Below are 18,993 nucleotides of genomic sequence, written 5' to 3'. Positions count from 1 at the left end.
CATAGAAAACCCTAAAGACTCTACCAGAAAATTACTAGAGCTAATCAATGAATATAGTAAAGTTGCAGGATATAAAATTAACACACAGAAATCCCTTGCATTCCTATATACTAACAATGAAAAAACAGAAAGAGAAATTAAGGAAACAATACCATTCACCATTGCAACAAAAAGAATAAAATACTTAGGAGTATATCTACCTAAAGAAACAAAAGACCTATACATAGAAAACTATAAAACACTGATGAAAGAAATCAAAGAGGACACAAACAGATGGAGAAACATACTGTGTTCATGGATTGGAAGAATCAATATTGTCAAAATGGCTATTCTACCCAAAGCTGTCTATAGATTCAATGCAATCCCTATCAAGCTACCAACGATATTTTTCACAGAACTAGACCAAAGAATTTCACAATTTGTATGGAAATACAAAAAACCTCGAATAGCCAAAGTAATCTTGAGAAAGAAGAATGGAACTGGAGGAATCAACCTGCCTGACTTCAGACTCTACTACAAAGCCACAGTCATCAAGACAGTATGGTACTGGCACAAAGACAGAAATATAGATCAATGGAACAGAATAGAAAGCCCAGAGATAAATCCACGGACCTATGGACACCTTATCTTTGACAAAGGAGGCAAGGATATACAATGGAAAAAAGACAACCTCTTTAACAAGTGGTGCTGGGAAAACTGGTCAACCACTTGTAAAAGAATGAAACTAGAACACTTTCTAACACCATACACAAAAATAAACTCAAAATGGATTAAAGATCTAAATGTAAGACCAGAAACTATAAAACTCCTAGAGGAGAACATAGGCAAAACACTCTCCGACATAAACCACAGCAAGATCCTCTATGACCCACCTCCCAGAATATTGGAAATAAAAGCAAAACTAAACAAATGGGACCTAATGAAACTTAAAAGCTTTTGCACTACAAAGGAAACTATAAGTAAGGTGAAAAGACAGCCCTCAGATTGGGAGAAAATAATAGCAAATGAAGAAACAGACAAAGGATTAATCTCAAAAATATACAAGCAACTCCTGCAGCTCAATTCCAGAAAAATAAATGACCCAATAAAAAAATGGGCCAAAGAACTAAACAGACATTTCTCCAAAGAAGACATACAGATGGCTAACAAACACATGAAAAGATGCTCAACATCACTCATTATCAGAGAAATGCAAATCAAAACCACAATGAGGTACCATTACACGCCAGTCAGGATGGCTGCTATCCAAAAGTCTACAAGCAATAAATGCTGGAGAGGGTGTGGAGAAAAGGGAACCCTCTTACAATGTTGGTGGGAATGCAAACTAGTACAGCCGCTATGGAAAACAGTGTGGAGATTTCTTAAAAAACTGGAAATAGAACTGCCATATGAGCCAGCAATCCCACTTCTGGGCATACACACTGAGGAAACCAGATCTGAAAGAGACACGTGCACCCCAATGTTCGTCGCAGCACTGTTTATAATAGCCAGGACATGGAAGCAACCTAGATGCCCATCAGCAGATGAATGGATAAGGAAACTGTGGTACATATACACCATGGAATATTACTCAGCCATTAAAAAGAATTCATTTGAACCAGTCCTAATGAGATGGATGAAGCTGGAGCCCCTTATACAGAGTGAAGTAAGCCAGAAAGATAAAGAACATTACAGCATACTATCACATATATATGGAATTTAGAAAGATGGTAACGATAACCCTATATGCAAAACAGAAAAAGAGACACAGAAATACAGAACAGACTTTTGAACTCTGTGGGAGAATGTGAGGGTGGGATATTTCAAAAGAACAGCATGTATACTATCTATGGTGAAACAGATCACCAGCCCAGGTGGGATGCATGAGACAAGTGCTCCAGCCTGGTGCACTGGGAGGACTCGGGGGAATCGGGTGGAGAGGGAGGTGGGAGCGGGGATCGGGATGGGGAATACGTGTAAATCCATGGCTGATTCATATCAATGTATGACAAAACCCAAAAAAAAAAAAAAAGAAAAAAAAGAAATAAAAGCAAATGAGCATATCATAAAGATCTTCTAAACAGCCCAAGATGCTTTATACCTGGTCAGTCAAATAATTCTTTCAGAAAGAAAAGAGAATATTCTTCTTGACTAGCTAAAGTAACATGGATAAGTCCAACCATTTTCTTAGAAATATACCTATAAGTGTACATGTATAAGTGTACACATAGTCATAAGCTCATAAGTATATGTGTATATATGTACACACATACAATATATATAATAATTATTTATTATATGCATACTTTCTATAGTGCCATCCAATCATTCAGTTATTGCAGTCTTTACTGACAATTTCCATAATAACTTCCAGTAAAATTTAATATCATAATTAATCATACAGTTTAATTAGTAAACAACAATAGAGAAAAGTCATTCTGCATTTTACCTCATATTTTGGATATACAGTTTCCTTCATGACAGATACTGGAACAGAGAATTTGGGTGAAGTTAGATTCTAAAACAACTTTGTAACTCCTGGATAAGTAGACACCTTTGAAAACAACATAAAAAGCTGTTAGAAGCTAATAAATAGCCCCAAGGATAAACACTCAAGCGCCTATCAAAATTAGTTCTAGTTCCTGAGAAAATGAGGTGATTGGTTCCACAGTCTCTGAAAATCTGGGAAAGACAATTGATCATACCCATAAGATTAGCAAAAAGAAAAAGTCAGCAGTTTCAAGTGATGCCGAGGATGTGGGAAACTAGTAAAATCACACTAGAGGCAAATTGGTCATTTCTAAAATAATAGCAAATGTAGAATAGAAAATGTACATGCCACACAATCCAACAATTTCACTTCTAGCTATACAGTCTAAGGAAATTCTTTCACATATGCATGAGGAGATATATACAAGGATGTTAATACAGCACATGAAATAGCAAAAACATAGACCAATCTAAATGTCAATTAATAAACAGATGAATAAAATGTAGTATATTCATTTAACTAAACATTGTAAAGACATTCCAGCACAAACATTATCAACCATAGATGGATCTTAGTAGCATACTATTTAACAGTAAAATAAGCATGATTTAGAAAGATACCTACAAAGTCACATCATTTATATAAATGTTCCTAGAACACACAGAACTACAGGATTTATTGTTTAGGGTCACAAGTACACCTAATAAAGTGAAAAATCATGGAGTGGGGAAAAAAACACAATTGTAACAGTAACTGTCCTTGGGTAAAAAGGAAGAGAAATGGAATTAAGAAGTACAAGAGGACTTAATCTGTTCTTTAAATGTCTTTTAAAAAAAACTGAAACAAGTATGACAAAATGTTAATTACACACATGTAGTCATGTGTTCATTAGTTTGGTTTCTGTATTTGTTTCTTTTAACTCTTTCCAAATAAAAGTTGAAATTTTTAAAAAATTATTTGGGAGGTCAAGAGGAATCCCACAATGAAATGTGGAATATAATGAAACAAGCTAATTCTATTATAAATATATGAAACAATCTCAATGAAAGGGGGAAGAAAAAAATTGCTGACCTTAGTAACTTTGGAAATGAGTAAAGTATATAACAGTAAAGGCAAAAGAAACTGTACACAGTGCTACACTTTAGTTGATACGGTTATTTTCCATAAGAATATGGGTAAATAATTCTGACATTTCTATACTGGAATTGAATAATCAGGTAAATGGATGGAGTGTGGGGGCAACCAGGTTTGTCACTAACTATTGGGAGTTTAAAGATCAGCAGGGGAGGAGGTTAGAATGACCTATGCGGTTGTGAATTAGAGGTGGAGACATCAGTATGAACTCATGAATAGCTTAAGTTAGAGATGGTTACATATAGAACTATCACTATGTGCATTTATTATATTTATTATGCACATTAAAATATGTGTATTTATAGGAAGGAGTTAGAATACAGACATGTATTTGTGTGAGCTGAGAAGGCCTAGAAGCAGCAAAGACCTGGTGGTAATAAGCACATGCAAAGGCCAGATTTTAGTTTCTAATTACATTCTCCAATTAAGGGAACTGAGGCTTCCTGTGGAAATGGCTGATTCTGTGGACTGGCACAGGAAATAAGCAAGATGAGCCTGGAACATCTGTACTGCCAGTAATTAAATGTTAAAAAAAATTCCACAGTGATAGGGTCTGTCAAAGGGACATAGGAGACAACTGAAAGAGCTCTCAGTGACCAAAGCTCAGTCTTAGCAAAATAATAATAAACAGTATTAAACTCGAGCTTCCCAGGTGGCTCAGCAGTAAAGAATTTGCCTGCAACGGAGGAGACTTAGGAGACACCAGTTCAGTCCTTGAGTGGAGAAGATCTCCTGCAGAATGGCATGGTAACCCACTTCAGCACTCTTGCCTGGTGAACCCCATGAACAGAGGAGCCTGATGGGCTACGATCCATAGGGTCACAAAGGGTCAGACACGACCGAAGCGACTGAGCACAACTCCAAGTACAAACATCTGTGAGTCTTACTGATACAAGCACGTGATTGAATAAATAAATGGGAAGAAGAGGCATCCTGTCCCGGTGAAACCAAATTAGTTTTTATAGATAATCTGCCCTCAAGGAGATGGAGCATAGCTCTTCATTTCTTAAGTGTGGGCTATATATAGCAACTTCTTTCCAGACTACAGTGTGGAAAGGGAGCAAAAAAGAAAAACGTCACAGTGAAGAAATCTGGCAGACACTGCCTCAGCCAGACAATTAAGGTCAGCATCAACAACGGTAAATCACACTGGTAATATGTACTCTGGATATGATATGATGAAAATGGCACCTTACCTCAGTGGTCTTCCTCCCAAAATCACATAACACACAATCAAATGAAAATAACATCATGTGAGACTTTGCTAGTGGTCCAGTGGTTAAGGATCACCTTGCAATGCAGGGGATGCTGGCTGAGGAACTAAGATCCCACATGCCACAGAGCAACTAAGTCCGTACGCTATCACTAAGACCAGAGGCGGCCAAATAAAATTATAGATATTTGGGGAATAGTCTACAAAATACCTGACAGTACTCCCCCAAACTGTCAAGGTCGTCAAAACAAGGAAGCCCCAGAAACTATCACAGCTGAGAGAAGCCTAAGGAGACATGGCAACTACAGATGTAACGTGGTATCCACTTCTATCCTGGAATAGAAAAAGGACATTACCTTAAACTAAGGAAATCCAAATGAAGCATGGATCTTAATTAATCACAAAGTATAAATATTGGTTCATTGGTTTTAACAAATGTATCATACTGCTGTCAGATGTACTGGTAGTTTTCTAGGGCTACTGTAGCAAATTACCATTGGACGGCTTAAAACAACAGAAATTAATTCTCTGAGTTCTGGAAACAAAGTCCAAAATCAAAATGTTGAGAGGGCCATGCTCCCTCTGAATGCCATAGAGAATTCTGTCTTGCCGCTTCCTAGCTTCTAGTGGTTGCCAGCCACCCCTGGCATTCCTTGGCTTGCAGCGGCATTGCTCCAATTTGCTTCTAGCAGCTCGTGGCGTTCTTCCCTGTGTGTCTATGTGTTCACAGGGTTTTCTCCTCTTATAAGGACAGTCATATTGAATTTAGGTATGTACAGCTTACCCTAAATCCAAGATGATCTCATCACAAGATTCTTAATTATATCTGCAAAGACTCTATTTCCAAATAAGGTCACATTCACAGGTATTGTGGGTTAGGATCTGGATATATCTTCTGCGTGTGGAGAGGGAAATGGCAACCCACTCCAGGATTCTTGCCTGGAGAATTCCATGGACAGAGAAGCCTGGTGGGCTACAGTCTATGGTGTCGCAGAGAGTCAGACACAACTGAGCAACTGAGCACATATCTTTTGGGGGCCACTATTTACCCATCATTATTGTACTAATATAATAATAGGGGAAACAGCCTATGGGAAATCTCCATACTGTCTTTGTAATTTTTCTGGAAGTCTAAAACTATTCTAAAAAATAGAGTCTACTATCAATAAAATAATAATAATAAAACAAACAATAAAAGAAAAAAAATTTTAAATAGTTGGAAGTGAAAAAATTAATCAGGCATTCATGACAAGTTTCAAGAATTGTGAGTTTTTTAAATTATAGCTGTTTTGAGTCCATGGTATTCCTGGTAATTATGTTTTCCTTAACTTTCACTAACTCTGAGTAATACTTAATTGGACCAAACATTTTCCCCAACAAGAATTGTGGCTTCCCTGGTAGCTCAGGTGGTAAAGAATTTGCCTGCAATACGGGAGACCACAGTTCAATCCCTGGGTCAGGAAAATCCCCTGGAGAAGGGAATGGTTACCCACTCCAGTACTCTTGCCTGGAGAATTCCATGGACAGAGGAGACTGGAAGGCTACAGTCCATGGAGTCACAAAGAATTGGACACAACTGAGCGACTAAGCACGCACACACCCATGAAGTCTTAGAATTCCCTGGTGGCTCAGCAGTGAAGACCCTGCCTGCAATGCAGGAGACCCGGGTTCGATCTCTGGGTCAGGAAGATCCCCTGGAAGAGGACATGGCAACCCACTCTAGTACTCTTGCCTAGAGAACCCCATGGACAGAGGAGCTTGCTAGGCTGCAGTCAGACACGTCTGAAGCGATAAGGAGCAGCAGCATGAGACCTTACCAATCGCCATCTCCTGAGCATGGCTGTTACACAGACTTTGAGAGTAATATCCAAAGACCCAAACACAGTAAATAAAGATTCACAATTATAAGCTGATACTGAGTCTTCACCACTTTTATTTCTCAACTAGATCACATTTCTTCTCTACCAACAGAGAAACATAGATTTTTTCAGATGCTAGGTTCATTTGTCTACCATAGAAATTCAAAATTGTTTCCATCTCACTCATCCTCTGTTTGGTGGACACACTGCATCCCTTTATGCTGTATAGACCTAGAGCCAGGAATTCCTTGATAAAAGATGAAAAAACTCTTCCAAAATCAGTTGAAAATTCTTCTTCCAAAGATCACCTAGAAATTAAGATTTCAGATATTCAAATGATATATCACATACAATGTGGTAAACCTTTCCTTGTAGTAGATAGACTTTCAGCAGCTTGAGCATCTAGAATAAAATTATTCCCCTAGAAGAAAGTAATGTACAAGCCTCTAAATGGAAAGAAAGAAAAATCTATCACTAAACAGCACTATTTTGTTCTCAAGGAAAAGCACCCATGCACTTTCAGGAGAGATTTGTCAAATTAAACTAGCAAAGAAACACTCATCATGATATACTGGTTTCCCCAACAATCCTCAGAACTTTCTAAGAGGAAATCAGGACAACAGAAGCAGCCAGATTGGTGGCTGTTAGAACTTGACTGCACAGCAAACTGAATTACTAACTATAATTTAGTAATTATAGAGCAGGGCTTCCCTGGTAGCTCAGACGGTAAATAATCTGCCTACAGTTTAGAAGACCCAGGTTCAGTCCCTGGGTTGGGAAGATCCCCTGGAGACAGGAATGGCAACCCATTCCAATATGCTAGCCTGGAGAATTCCATGGACAGACGAGCCCGGTGGACTACAGTCCATGGGGTCGCAAAGAGTCAGACACGACTGAGTGACTAACATACATACACACACAACTATAAAGCAAGCTAGGTTAATTAGTTTAACAGCACCTACACAGCCTCTAAGGTTACTATGTATATTACAACCCAATTCAATAACCACGTTCGTACTAAAGACCCAATGGTTTCAGATTTCAAATGCAACAAACATTTTTAGCTGTACAAGTGATCATTTAATACATATTCCTTTTAACTAAGCTTAATTTTTTAGCACTGATCCAACAACCATAATTTTTATTAAATTTTTAAGCTAATTATAAATTCACATGCAGTTTTAAGAAATAATACAGAGACTATCTTTTACCCAGTTTACCTCAAAGGTAAACTTGCAAAACTGTGGTACAGAATCACAAACAAAATATTGACATTGATATAGTTAATATATAGAACATTTTCATCACCATAAGTGATCCCATATTGTCTTTTATAGACACACTCCACTCATTCCCACCCCCCAATCCTGAAACCCTGGAAAGCCCTAATCTGTTCTGCATTTCTGTAATTTTGTAATTTCATGAATGTTATATATGAATATCATCCAGTGTGTAATGTTTTGGAATTGGTTTTTTCCAGCATAATTCTCTGAAGATTTATCCTTATAGTTTATGTATTCATTCTGCAACATGCTTAATAGTATTGATAGCTGCATGTTTATTTTGATTTTTTAACTGTCAAACTATTTCAGGAGTCTGAAAAGGGAGTTTTGTAGGCCTTTACTTTCCTTAACATGATAGAGCTATTCAAATTATCTATTAATATTTCATATTGAGTGAGTTGTGGTAGTTTGTGTTTTTTTGAGGAACTGCTCTATTTTGTCTAAGTTGTCAAATTTATGTGTGTAGAGTTGTTTATACTGTTTATAGGGTTCTTGAGGCAAGAATACTAGAATTGCTTATATAAATTGCTTATATTAACAACTAGAGTTGCTTATAGTATCACCTTACTAGTCTTTTGATGTCTGTAGGGTCTGTAGTGATATCTGTTTCATTTTTAATATTAGCAATTTGTGTCTTTTCTCTTTCGTGTCAGTTTTGTAGAGATCAATTTTTTGTAAAACTATTTTGTCTCAGTGATTTTTCTCTATTGTTTTCATGTTTTCTACATCTTGCAGTGGGAGCTTAAATTATTGATTGGAGACTTCTCTTTTTTAATCGTAAGCATTCAGTGTTATAATTTTCCCTCTTGGCATTATCTCTGTTCCATAAATTATGGTATGTTGTATTTTCATTTTAATTCAGTTTAATTGGTTTTCAAAGTACTTTTTAAAATCCCTTGAGATGTCCTCTTTAACCCATGAATTGATTATACCTCTATTGTTTAAACTCCAACAGTTTGGAGATTTTTCTGTTATCTATGTTATTGATATCTAGTTTGATTTTATTATGGATTTATCTTGGTATATCTTCTGCAGGAACTCAAAAAGAATAAGTATTCTGCTCTGATTTGGTGTAGTGTTCTGTACATTTCAATTAGATCCTGTTAGTTGATAACAGTCATTGATTTTTCTGTATCCCTGCTGATTTTCTAGTGTTCCACCAACTATTTAGAGAGGGGCATTGAAGTTTCCAATTGTAATTGTGGAATTGCCTATTTCTCCTTTCAGTTCACCAGCTTTTGCTTCACATATTTTACAATTCTGCTGTTTTGTGCACATGCTTTTTAAGAGTACTATGTCTTCCTGGCGGGTTGACATTTTTGTCATAATGTAATCCCCTTCTCTGTCTCTAGCTGTCTTTGCTGGGAGGTCTACTTTATCTGATATTAACATAGTCAAAAAAAAAAAAAAAACATAGTCACTCCTACTTCTCTTTGATTAATGTTTGTATGGCTTATCTGTTTTATTCTTTTACTTGCAGCCTCTCTAAATCATTACATATGAAGTCAGTTACTTGCAGATAGTAAATAGTTGGGTCATTTCTTTTAATCTACTCTGAATTCCCTGTCACTTAATTGGTGTATTTAGACCAATAATATATTTAAGTTAGGAATTTCATCTGTCATTTCATTTTTTGTTTTCTGCTTGGTCTCTCTGGTTTCTCTTGTTTCTCTGTTTTCTTTTCCCTGCTTTCCTTTTACATGGACATATTTTAGAATTCCACTTTTATTTATCTGTGGTGTTTATGAATATGTCTCTGTATAGATTTTTAGTTTTGCTCTAGGTGTTATGTTATATAAACATAACTTATCAAAGTCTACTGATGTCTGCACTTTACCAGTTCAAGGGTGTGTAAACCTACCTTCTTTTATGTCTCCTTTCTCCATTTATAATAGAGTTGTCTTAAACATTTCCTCTGTATACATTTAATGGCATGGTAATTTTTGCTTTAACCGACAGACATAATTTAGAAAACTCAAAAGGAGGAGGAAAATCCTTTATTGCCTTTACTCACATTTTTGCTTTACTTGTTTTTGTTCCTTCCAGATATTCCAAGATTTCATCTTTCATCATTTAAGAACATCCTCCAGACTTTCTTTCAGGTTAAGTCTGTTGGGTGACTAATTCCCTTACTTTCCTTTCATCTGGAAATGTCTGGATTCCCCTTCATTCCTGAAGGATATCTTCTCTGGATATATAGGACTCAGGGCATACCGTTCTTTCCTTTCAGCATTTGAAAAATGTTCTGCCACTTACTTCTGGCCTCCATGGTTTCTGATGAGAAATCCATTATCACTCAAACTGTTTTTCTCCTGTAGGTAACATATGGTTTCTCTCTTGCTGCTTTCAAGATTCTTTTCTTTGTCATTAGGTTTCAGAAGTTTGACTATTAAGTGACTTGGTTCATGTTTCTTTGGACTTCTCCTGCTTGGAGTTTGCTCAGATTCCTCAATATGCAGGTTTAAGTCTCACTAAAATGGGGAAGTTTCCAGTCATTATTTCTTCCTAAACATTTTCAGTCACCCCTCTTCTTTTTCTTCTCCTTCCAGGACTGTGATAACACAAATGTTAGATCTTTTACTTTAGTCCCACAATTAACAGACTCCTGAGGATCTGTTAATTTTTTTTTCTTTATCTATTTCTCTTGGTTGCTCAGATTAGATAAATTCTACTGTTTTATCTTCAACTTCACTTCCTATCTCCTCCATTCTACTTTTGAGCCCATCTGCCAAGCATTTACTTTGGTTATTAAATTTTTTCAATTCTTAGAATATCTTCAGTTTCTTTACTAAGTATCTTCAATGTTTTTTACTAAGATCTTCTATTTCCTTTCTAAATCTTCCTATTTAAAAAAAATTTTTTTCAAGTGTGTTCATAATTATCACTGAAGCATTTTTAGGATGATGGCTTTAAAATCATTGTCAGACAATTCTAACAATTCTGTCATCTAAATGATAGCATCTATTGATTACCTTCTTATATTCAGTTTGAGACTTTCCTAGTTCTTGGGGTGGATTAGTAATTTTCAATTGAAATTTGGATACTTTGCTATGAAATTCTGGATCTTATTTAAACCTTCTGTTCCAGCTGACACTCCGCTGGGCCTCCTCTGATACCACCACAGTGGGGAGAGAGAGAAGTGGCTCATTACTACTAGGTGGGGATGCAAGTCCAGGATCCCCATGTGGTCTCAACTGACACCATAGAAGGGAAACCTCATGACCACTCTACCAAAACGAAAGTCCGAGCCCCACATGGCCTTCCTCAACACCACGCGGTCAGAGGCGTGACAGTGCCTTCTCATACTCTGTGGCACAGTGGTAAAGAATCTGTCTGCCAATGCAGGAGATGCAAGAGATGCTGGTTCAATATCTGGGTTTGAAGGATCCCCTGGAGAAGGGAATGGCAACCCACTCCAGTATTCTTGCCTGGAGCATCCCAAGGACAGAGGAGACGGGCAGGCTACAGTCCCTGGGGTCCCAAAGAGTCAGACACAACTGAGCATACACACTACATACTTTGACAGGAGTAAAAGTCTAGTTTTCCTACAAGACCTTTGCTGCTAGAAGTGAGGGAAGGACCAGGGCCACCATTTTTTCTGTGATGTTTGGCTGGGGTAGTTATTGTTTAAAAATTGTGTTGTGCTAGGCTGCCCCTTTCCCGGTTCTTTGGCTAGAAAGAGTAGGCTTTGTTTGGACTTTTTTGTGTCTTTACCTAATTTTCTTTCCAGGTTACCAGGTTTTTTTAACTTGAAATTATAAAAAGGATTTATCAAAGGATACACGAGGCAAAAAAGGAAACTCAAGGAACTAACTTGCCACCGTGTCATTTCTTGGCTCCCAAAGTTCCTAATTAGAGTCTCAGTCTCTCCACCTTTCAGATCTGTCCTGTTTGTAACACCCAGGTTTTTACTTGTACTTCGCAGGAACAATAGGAAAAAGAACTTCCCACTGCATCATTCACAGAAGTGGAAGTCTCACAACTAAGTTTCAAGAAACTACCTCTTGTATGTGTGTTAAGTTGCTCAGTCATGTACAACTCTTTGCAACTCCATGGACTGTAGTCTACCAGGCTCCTCTGTCCATCAGATTCTCCAGGCAAGAATGCTGGAGTGGGCTGCCATTTCCTCCACCAGCGGATCTTCCCAACCTAGAGCTCAAACCCATGTCTCTTATGTCTCTGGCATTGGCAGGCAGGTTCTTTACCAACTGTGCCACCTAGGAAGCATATTATCAAACAAGAATATCCATAATTATGTTTAAAGGCTATTAAAATAATCTCTCCTTTTTAAACTACATATCTGCATGAAGCCAGAATTTTCCTCATATAGTTCAGTCAAAACAACTTATTGCAAAATTGAACGCAGAAGCAAGCATAAGAATCCAGCTGTCATCTATTAAGCCAAGCATTAGAGATTTGCAAAAAATACAACTCCAGTTTTACACTACTTCTTTGTTTTAAAAAATATAACCATTTTTCATAAAAAATATAGCATGTTAACATGTATGATTTTAGTACTATTATTTTTCATTTAGAAAATAAACATTTTAGCATTTTCCCAGTTTTAACTTCCAACACTGCAAATGTCAATAGATAAGGCACATAAATAATTATTGAAGTCCTCAATAATTTTTAAGAATGTAAAAAAGGGTCCTGAAACCAAAAAGTTTGACAGTCTATGAGATAGAGAAAACTAATATTAAAGGAAGCTCTTACTTCCTCTCCAAAGAGTTGTAACTGTGGTTTGTGAGCACTCTGGCCAGTTCCTGGTATCAGTTCAGGTAGTATCCCTGGTCTTGTTGGAACAACAGCAACATGTTCCTGACTGACATCCTTAACAGGAGCTCCATGCAGTATTCTACAGTGTGAAAAAAAAAATTTTAAGTCATTGATAAAGCAACAGGTATTTACTCTCACTTTATATCTCTATGAAATAAACACAGTGACATTTGATATCTACACTAAATGAGACTTCCCTGGTGGCTCAGCTGGTAAAGAATCCACCTGCCAATGTAGAAGACACAAGAGATGCAAGAGATGCAGATTCGATTCCTGGGTCAGGAAGATCCCCTGGAGAAGGGAATGGCTACTCACTCCAATATTTTTGCCTGTAGAATTCCATGGAGAGAGGAGCCTGGAGGGCTACAGTCCATGAGGTCACAATCAGTTGGACACAACTGAGTGCACATGCATGCATGCATCTATGCTAAATAGATATTGTGCAGAAGTCAGATAATTCAAAATGGGTAATGACTCAAAAATAACTTATGTTTGCTTCTGAATGTATTTTAGTAGTAACCTTTTGGTGGTTTTGTTTTATAATATAGTAATAATAAATTCACTCTATGAAAGTCTCATTACAAGAGAGGTTAAAAGTTCTCTACTTTCTGATTCCTAACCTGCTCCCCACTCCAAGCTCATAGGAAATGGTTTCACTTCTTAGCCCAAGGCAAAGCATCAGCCTAAGCAGAACTACCTGCTCACATTAAGGTTTTTCTTTCTTGATTCATATCTTGCCAGGATGAACAGAAAACTGTTACGGCATTAGGTCTTTACTTCTGGGCTACCAACTATATATAGGGCTTCCTTAGCAGCTCAGAATGTCTTCCCTGTAGCTCAAAAGGTAAAGAATCTGCCTGCCAATGCAGGAAATGTGGGCTCGTTCCTTGAGTTGGGAAGATCCCCTGGAGAAGTAAATGGCAACCCACTCCAGTAATCTTGCCCAGAGAATCCTATGGACAGAGGAGCCTGGTAGACTACAGTCCATAGGGTCGCAAAAGAGTCAGGCACAACTTAGCAACTTAACAACAACTAACTATATATACGTAAGAAGAATATACATAGGAGGTTTAAAACTTATCAACAAAGGCCTGAATTAAACCAAGAGATGAGGGAAATCAAAATCTGAAGGCAAAATGTGTCATTAATGACTGACTTACAGATGGCTTGACATAACATTAATTTTTGTATTGTAACACTGTGCAAAATATATAAAATGAGTATAAAGTGGAACTACACCAACTATAGCCATATTTCAATTTCACTTGAAAGTAGAGCCAATGTTCCCCGAATGTTTTGGTATACCATTACACGAACAATCACTTCAGAGCCACCGAATGTGAAAACAAAGCATACACATACCACACTGACTGCACTTAACAATATGCTGAAATCCTCGGATTCTATCATAGTAAACCAGCTCTTAAAAATCAGGCCCACCCAAAGCTAGGCTGGAGGAGACAGAGCTTTGCCAAAATAAATTCATGGGGAAAAAAGCTTCCTATCTCACCCAGTTAAATATCTGAATTAAAAAGAGAAGGTAAAGCTCAAGTCCCAGCACAGTGGCTTACGGCACACTGTCATTCAACATCCAATCCAATATGCTTTCCCAAACTGCTGAGGATGGAGAGGTGACGACTCTCCTGCAGCCAGTGTCTGAGATGTGTCTTAGGATCTACTAACCAGATGCACTCACACACAATCTAGAAGAAGGCTCTCATGTTCCCACTGGCAAGCAGTCGTGGCAACACTGAGTTCTTCTGTAGCAGCCTTCCGGTTACATCTTTTATGTGTAGATTTTTTGCCAGTGAATGTTTCAAACAGACATGGCGTATCTCCAGAGTCAAAAGCTGTGGCAGGAGAAGCCACATGATCGCTGAGTCTCAGCTAAAGTGGTATGTTGCCAAGGTTGGCCTCCAGCTTTCCCACCTTCCTGACTCTTACCAGAAGGAGCAGCAGGCACGGAAGCCAGTTAAACATGCTACATGAGTCATCTCTGGAAAGTCCAGCCTGCCGACAGCCCATTCTTCCAATCTTTCCATTGATTTTTCAAGCATCATATTCCCATTACCAGATTCCTTTATGCTTAAAATAGCTAAAAATGTTCCTATTTTCTGCAACTGGATCCTCACTGATATATCCAGCAAAAACAAAAGAGTGGGATATTGCCTTGTCTAGAATAATGAGCCAAGAGAGTACATGCATGAAGATCAGGGAGGAGAGGGGTGACTTAAGAAGCTACCTTGAGGCACTGCTATATTTTTATCTGGCCCTAAGCCAAAGCTTTTGACTGTGTGGACCAAAACAACTCTGGAAAATTCTTAAAGAGTTGGGAATACCAGACCACCTGACCTGCCTCTTAAGAAATCTGTATGCAGTTAGAACTGGACATGGAACAACAGACTGGTTCCAAATCGGGAAACAAGTATGTCAAGGCTATATATTGTCACCCTGCTTATTTAACTTATATGCAGAGTACATCATGAGAAACACTGGGCTGAATGAAGCACAAGCTGGAATCAAGATTGCAGGGAGAAATATTAATAACCTCAGATATGCAGATGACACCACCCTTATGGCAGAAAGCAAAGAACTAAAGAGCCTCTTGATGAAAGTGAAAGAGGAGAGTGAAAAAGTTGGCTTAAAGCTCAACATTCAGAAAACTAAGATCATGGCATCTGGTCCCATCACTTCATGGGAAATATATGGGAAAACAGTGCAAACAGTGACAGACTTATTTTGGGGGGCTCCAAAATCACTGTAGATGGTGACTGCAGCCATGAAATTAAAAGATGCTTGCTCCTTGGAAGAAAAGTTATGACCAACCAAGACAGCATATTAAAAAGCAGAGATATTAGTTTGCCAACAAAGGTCCAACTAGTCAAAGCTATGGTTTTTCCAGTAGTCATGTACAGATGTTAGAGTTGGACTATAAAGAAAGCTGAGCCTCAAAGAATTGATGCTTTTGAACTGTGGTGTTGGAAAAGACTCCTAAGAGTCCCTTGGACTGCAAGGAGGTCCAACCAGTCCATCCTAAAGGAAATCAGTCCTGAGTATTCATTGGAAGGACAAATGCTAAAGCTGAAACTCCAATACTTTGGCCACCTGATGTGAAGAAGTGACTCATCTGAAAAGACCCTGAATGCTGGGAAAGATTGAAGGCAGGAGGAGAAGCAGATGACAGAGGATGAGATGGTTGGATGGCATCACTGACTCAATGGACATGAGTTTGAGTAAACTCCGGGAGTTGCGATGGACAGGGAGGCCTGGCGTGCTGCAGTCCATGAGATTACAAAGAGTCGGACACAACTGAGCAATTAAACTGAACTGAACTGAAGCCAAAAACAAAGTGGTCAGGATCATTTACATATTACTGTCTTTTCATATCCCAAATGTGCATCAAAAAAAAAAAAAGAAGAACGAACGAAATTCTGATTAGTTGGAAGGAAAGTGAAAGAGGTCATTGGGCATTTTAGAGTGCATAGCTAGCTCTGGTAATTATGAACTTGGGATCTTAGTGGAAAGTCTACCCAAGGTTAGCAATTATTCCTGTCTGACAAAAATGAATCATTTGCTTTGAAATTTTTGTCTGAATTTTCCCTGCTTCCTTCTTAATTTCCAGAGAAAAGAACCAATCTTTTTGAGAGATCCCCCCTTTGGAGATCACCACTATCTCAGTGGTTCAGACTGAAAATTTCTTCATCTCCAACCTCTCCCTCATCCCAGCAGTAATTACTAGTCCTGACTCTTCTCCCTCCAGTGTTTCTCCATCCTGTTGCATTCTTTTTTTTTTTTTTTTGTCATACTATCCTGCTGCATTCTTCTCTCAACTGAGTCCTGTGATAACATCTTTGCTGTCCCTCACCTCCAAACTTTCCCTCCTCTAATCCATGCTACAGACTGGTACCAAAGTTATTGTCAGTTACCCTCTTCCAAATACTTTAATGGCTACACACACACACAAGCTCCTGGGCCTGGCTGTTAGGGTCCTCCACACCTGGGCATCACCTACTTTACCAATTCTACTTCCCTCCCCAATACCCAGCCCAATCTTTCACTGTGAAAAAGATGCTCTAGATTACTCTAGGTGTTGCAGGAGAAAAAGGAAAACTGAACTACAATAACTACAATACAATGCGGCTATGAAAACACTGAAAATAAGACTGAGGTCTCAACTATTCCATGGGGCCTTTACAAATGTCCCTCTGCCCAGCAAAAATTCATCTCTGCCTCCCTAGTTTCCCGGTGCATTTGATCTGCAATTTCATTATAGAATATGCTGCATTTTGTTCTGTGTGTTTTTCACAGCAGATTACAGGATAGCTGGGGTAGGGGAAGACAGATTCTTATTCATTTCCTGTCTCCCATGAATATAGTAGATACTGAATACGTACTGTTTAACACTGGGCTTGAAAAATCCCACAGCCAAAGCCAGCCCAGACCCTGTCCTGAGAAACTGAGAATCATGGGTTGGCATGATGTACTCCACTGATTCTCAAGGGGTATTGGCTAACCAGCATCATTAGCACCACATAGGAACTTGTTAGAAATTAAAATTCTTGAGTCCCATCAAAAGGTCTGGGGAGAAGCCCTGCCTTCTGTGTTTTAACCAGCCCTACAGTTAATTCTGATGCACGGTGAAGTCTGAGGAGCACTGATAAACTGCAGTCTTTCCCAACAGTCTCATCACAAGAATATTCTGGGATGCTAGTCAGATCTATAGTTCCCCAGATACCTCCTCTGGAGATTCTAGTTCAGTTGGTTTGGGATAGAGTCCAAGATCACTTAAACACTCCAGGTGGTCCTTATCCTCAGGAGAAGCCTAGAAAGCACTGTTACAGTGAGAAGAGCTAGCCTTTGGAATGAAGTTAAAAACCAGGATTTTAGCTTTAGTTTGGCCACTTGATGTACTGTGTTGGGTAAGTCATTTTTCCTTCTTAAGGCTCCGTTTCCTCATCTGTGAATGGCAACAGTGATGGGATCTTTCAGCATCTAATGCTTAAAAATAATATATGTGACAAGTTTGCACTAAGTTCAGAAAAATACATTAAGTAGTTGATATTACAATCATTTTTGTTATTATGACCGAGAGGACTGAATGAAGCAAACAAGCCCATCTCTCTCAGAGAGAGTTAAGCCTCGTTCCCGGTCAACACTGACCTCCCATGGGGCCAGAGATATAAAATGGTTTTCTTATTACAAGTTAAAAGAAGTTTGGATAACATTTGCTCTAGGCTGTGAGCACTCTTAAAAATCTTCACCCACATCTTTTGTGACTTACATAAAAGTGACTGCGGGCTCCATCCGGTGATGCATGGAGGGTTCTCCCTCCAGCAACCCTCTCCCCTCCCTGGTGCGACTCTAACAACGGAGAAGTTACACATCACATCCTCCCTATCCCTTCCTCAGGAAATTCATTGTGCTCCTTGGGGTACTAAGCCTGGGGAGCATTCACAGGATAAAGCTCACAGCCACTTTTATGTAGCTCAGTGATGTGTTCAGAGATAGTTTGAGCGTTCATGTAAAAAGTTTTGTCAAAGTAATACTTACATGCAATATTCTATCCCACACACCCATTTCTTTAAGGGGCTCATAGCAAGCCATTAAGTTGACTGCACAACCCACTTACTGGGTCACAATCCACAACTTAGAAAACAGTAACTTAAAAGAATGTTGTTTGAAAAGCAAACTTCTAAGTCTAGAAAAGACTATAAGAGCTCACCTTCTTGAAGATACTAATCTACAAATAATTTTGCTTAGTAGTCTTTAAAATCTATAGCAGAGATAATGAATACTTTCGATACTTTAGAAAATTCAGGAAATAGAGTCTTCAATAAAATAATAAATCTAAAGAAGAATAAGCCAAAGAAGAATAAGGGTATAACTATGCAGAATCTTTTATACAAATATAATTAGGGAGGGGGGAATTTTATTTTAATCATTGTAACTTCATTGCTACATGCAAACAGTGACATCTGGTGGAATGACATTGCTTTGCTTTCAGACATTTTTGTGTGAAAGTCGCTCAACTGTGTCCAACTCTGCGACCCCATGGAGTGTGACCCCATGGACTACACAGTCCATGGAATTCTCCAGGCCAGAATACTGGAGTGGGTAGCCATTTCTTTCTCCAGAGGATCTTCCCAGCCCAGGGATTGAACCCAGGTCTCCCGCATTGCAGGCAGATTCTTTACCAGCTGAGCCACCAAGGAAACCCAAGAACACTAGAGTGGGTAGACTATCCCTTCTCCAGCG

At 38.5% G+C, this 18,993-nt stretch overlaps 1 protein-coding gene across 1 annotated transcript in view; it reads right to left on the bottom strand.

Annotated features, from left to right (window-relative positions):
* TTC6 (tetratricopeptide repeat domain 6) overlaps positions 1 to 18,993 on the bottom strand; it is a 186,000-nt gene that overhangs the window by 91,909 nt on the left and 75,098 nt on the right. The window contains 2 exon segments of the mRNA XM_061159674.1: positions 2,429 to 2,533; positions 12,676 to 12,817. Of these exon segments, the coding sequence (XP_061015657.1) occupies positions 2,429 to 2,533; positions 12,676 to 12,817 (247 nt within the window).

The sequence above is a fragment of the Dama dama genome, chromosome 13 (genome assembly GCF_033118175.1).
Source record: "Dama dama isolate Ldn47 chromosome 13, ASM3311817v1, whole genome shotgun sequence".
In the NCBI taxonomy this organism is placed as follows: Eukaryota; Metazoa; Chordata; class Mammalia; order Artiodactyla; family Cervidae; genus Dama; species Dama dama.
This window is presented reverse-complemented; position numbering and strand designations above follow the sequence as displayed.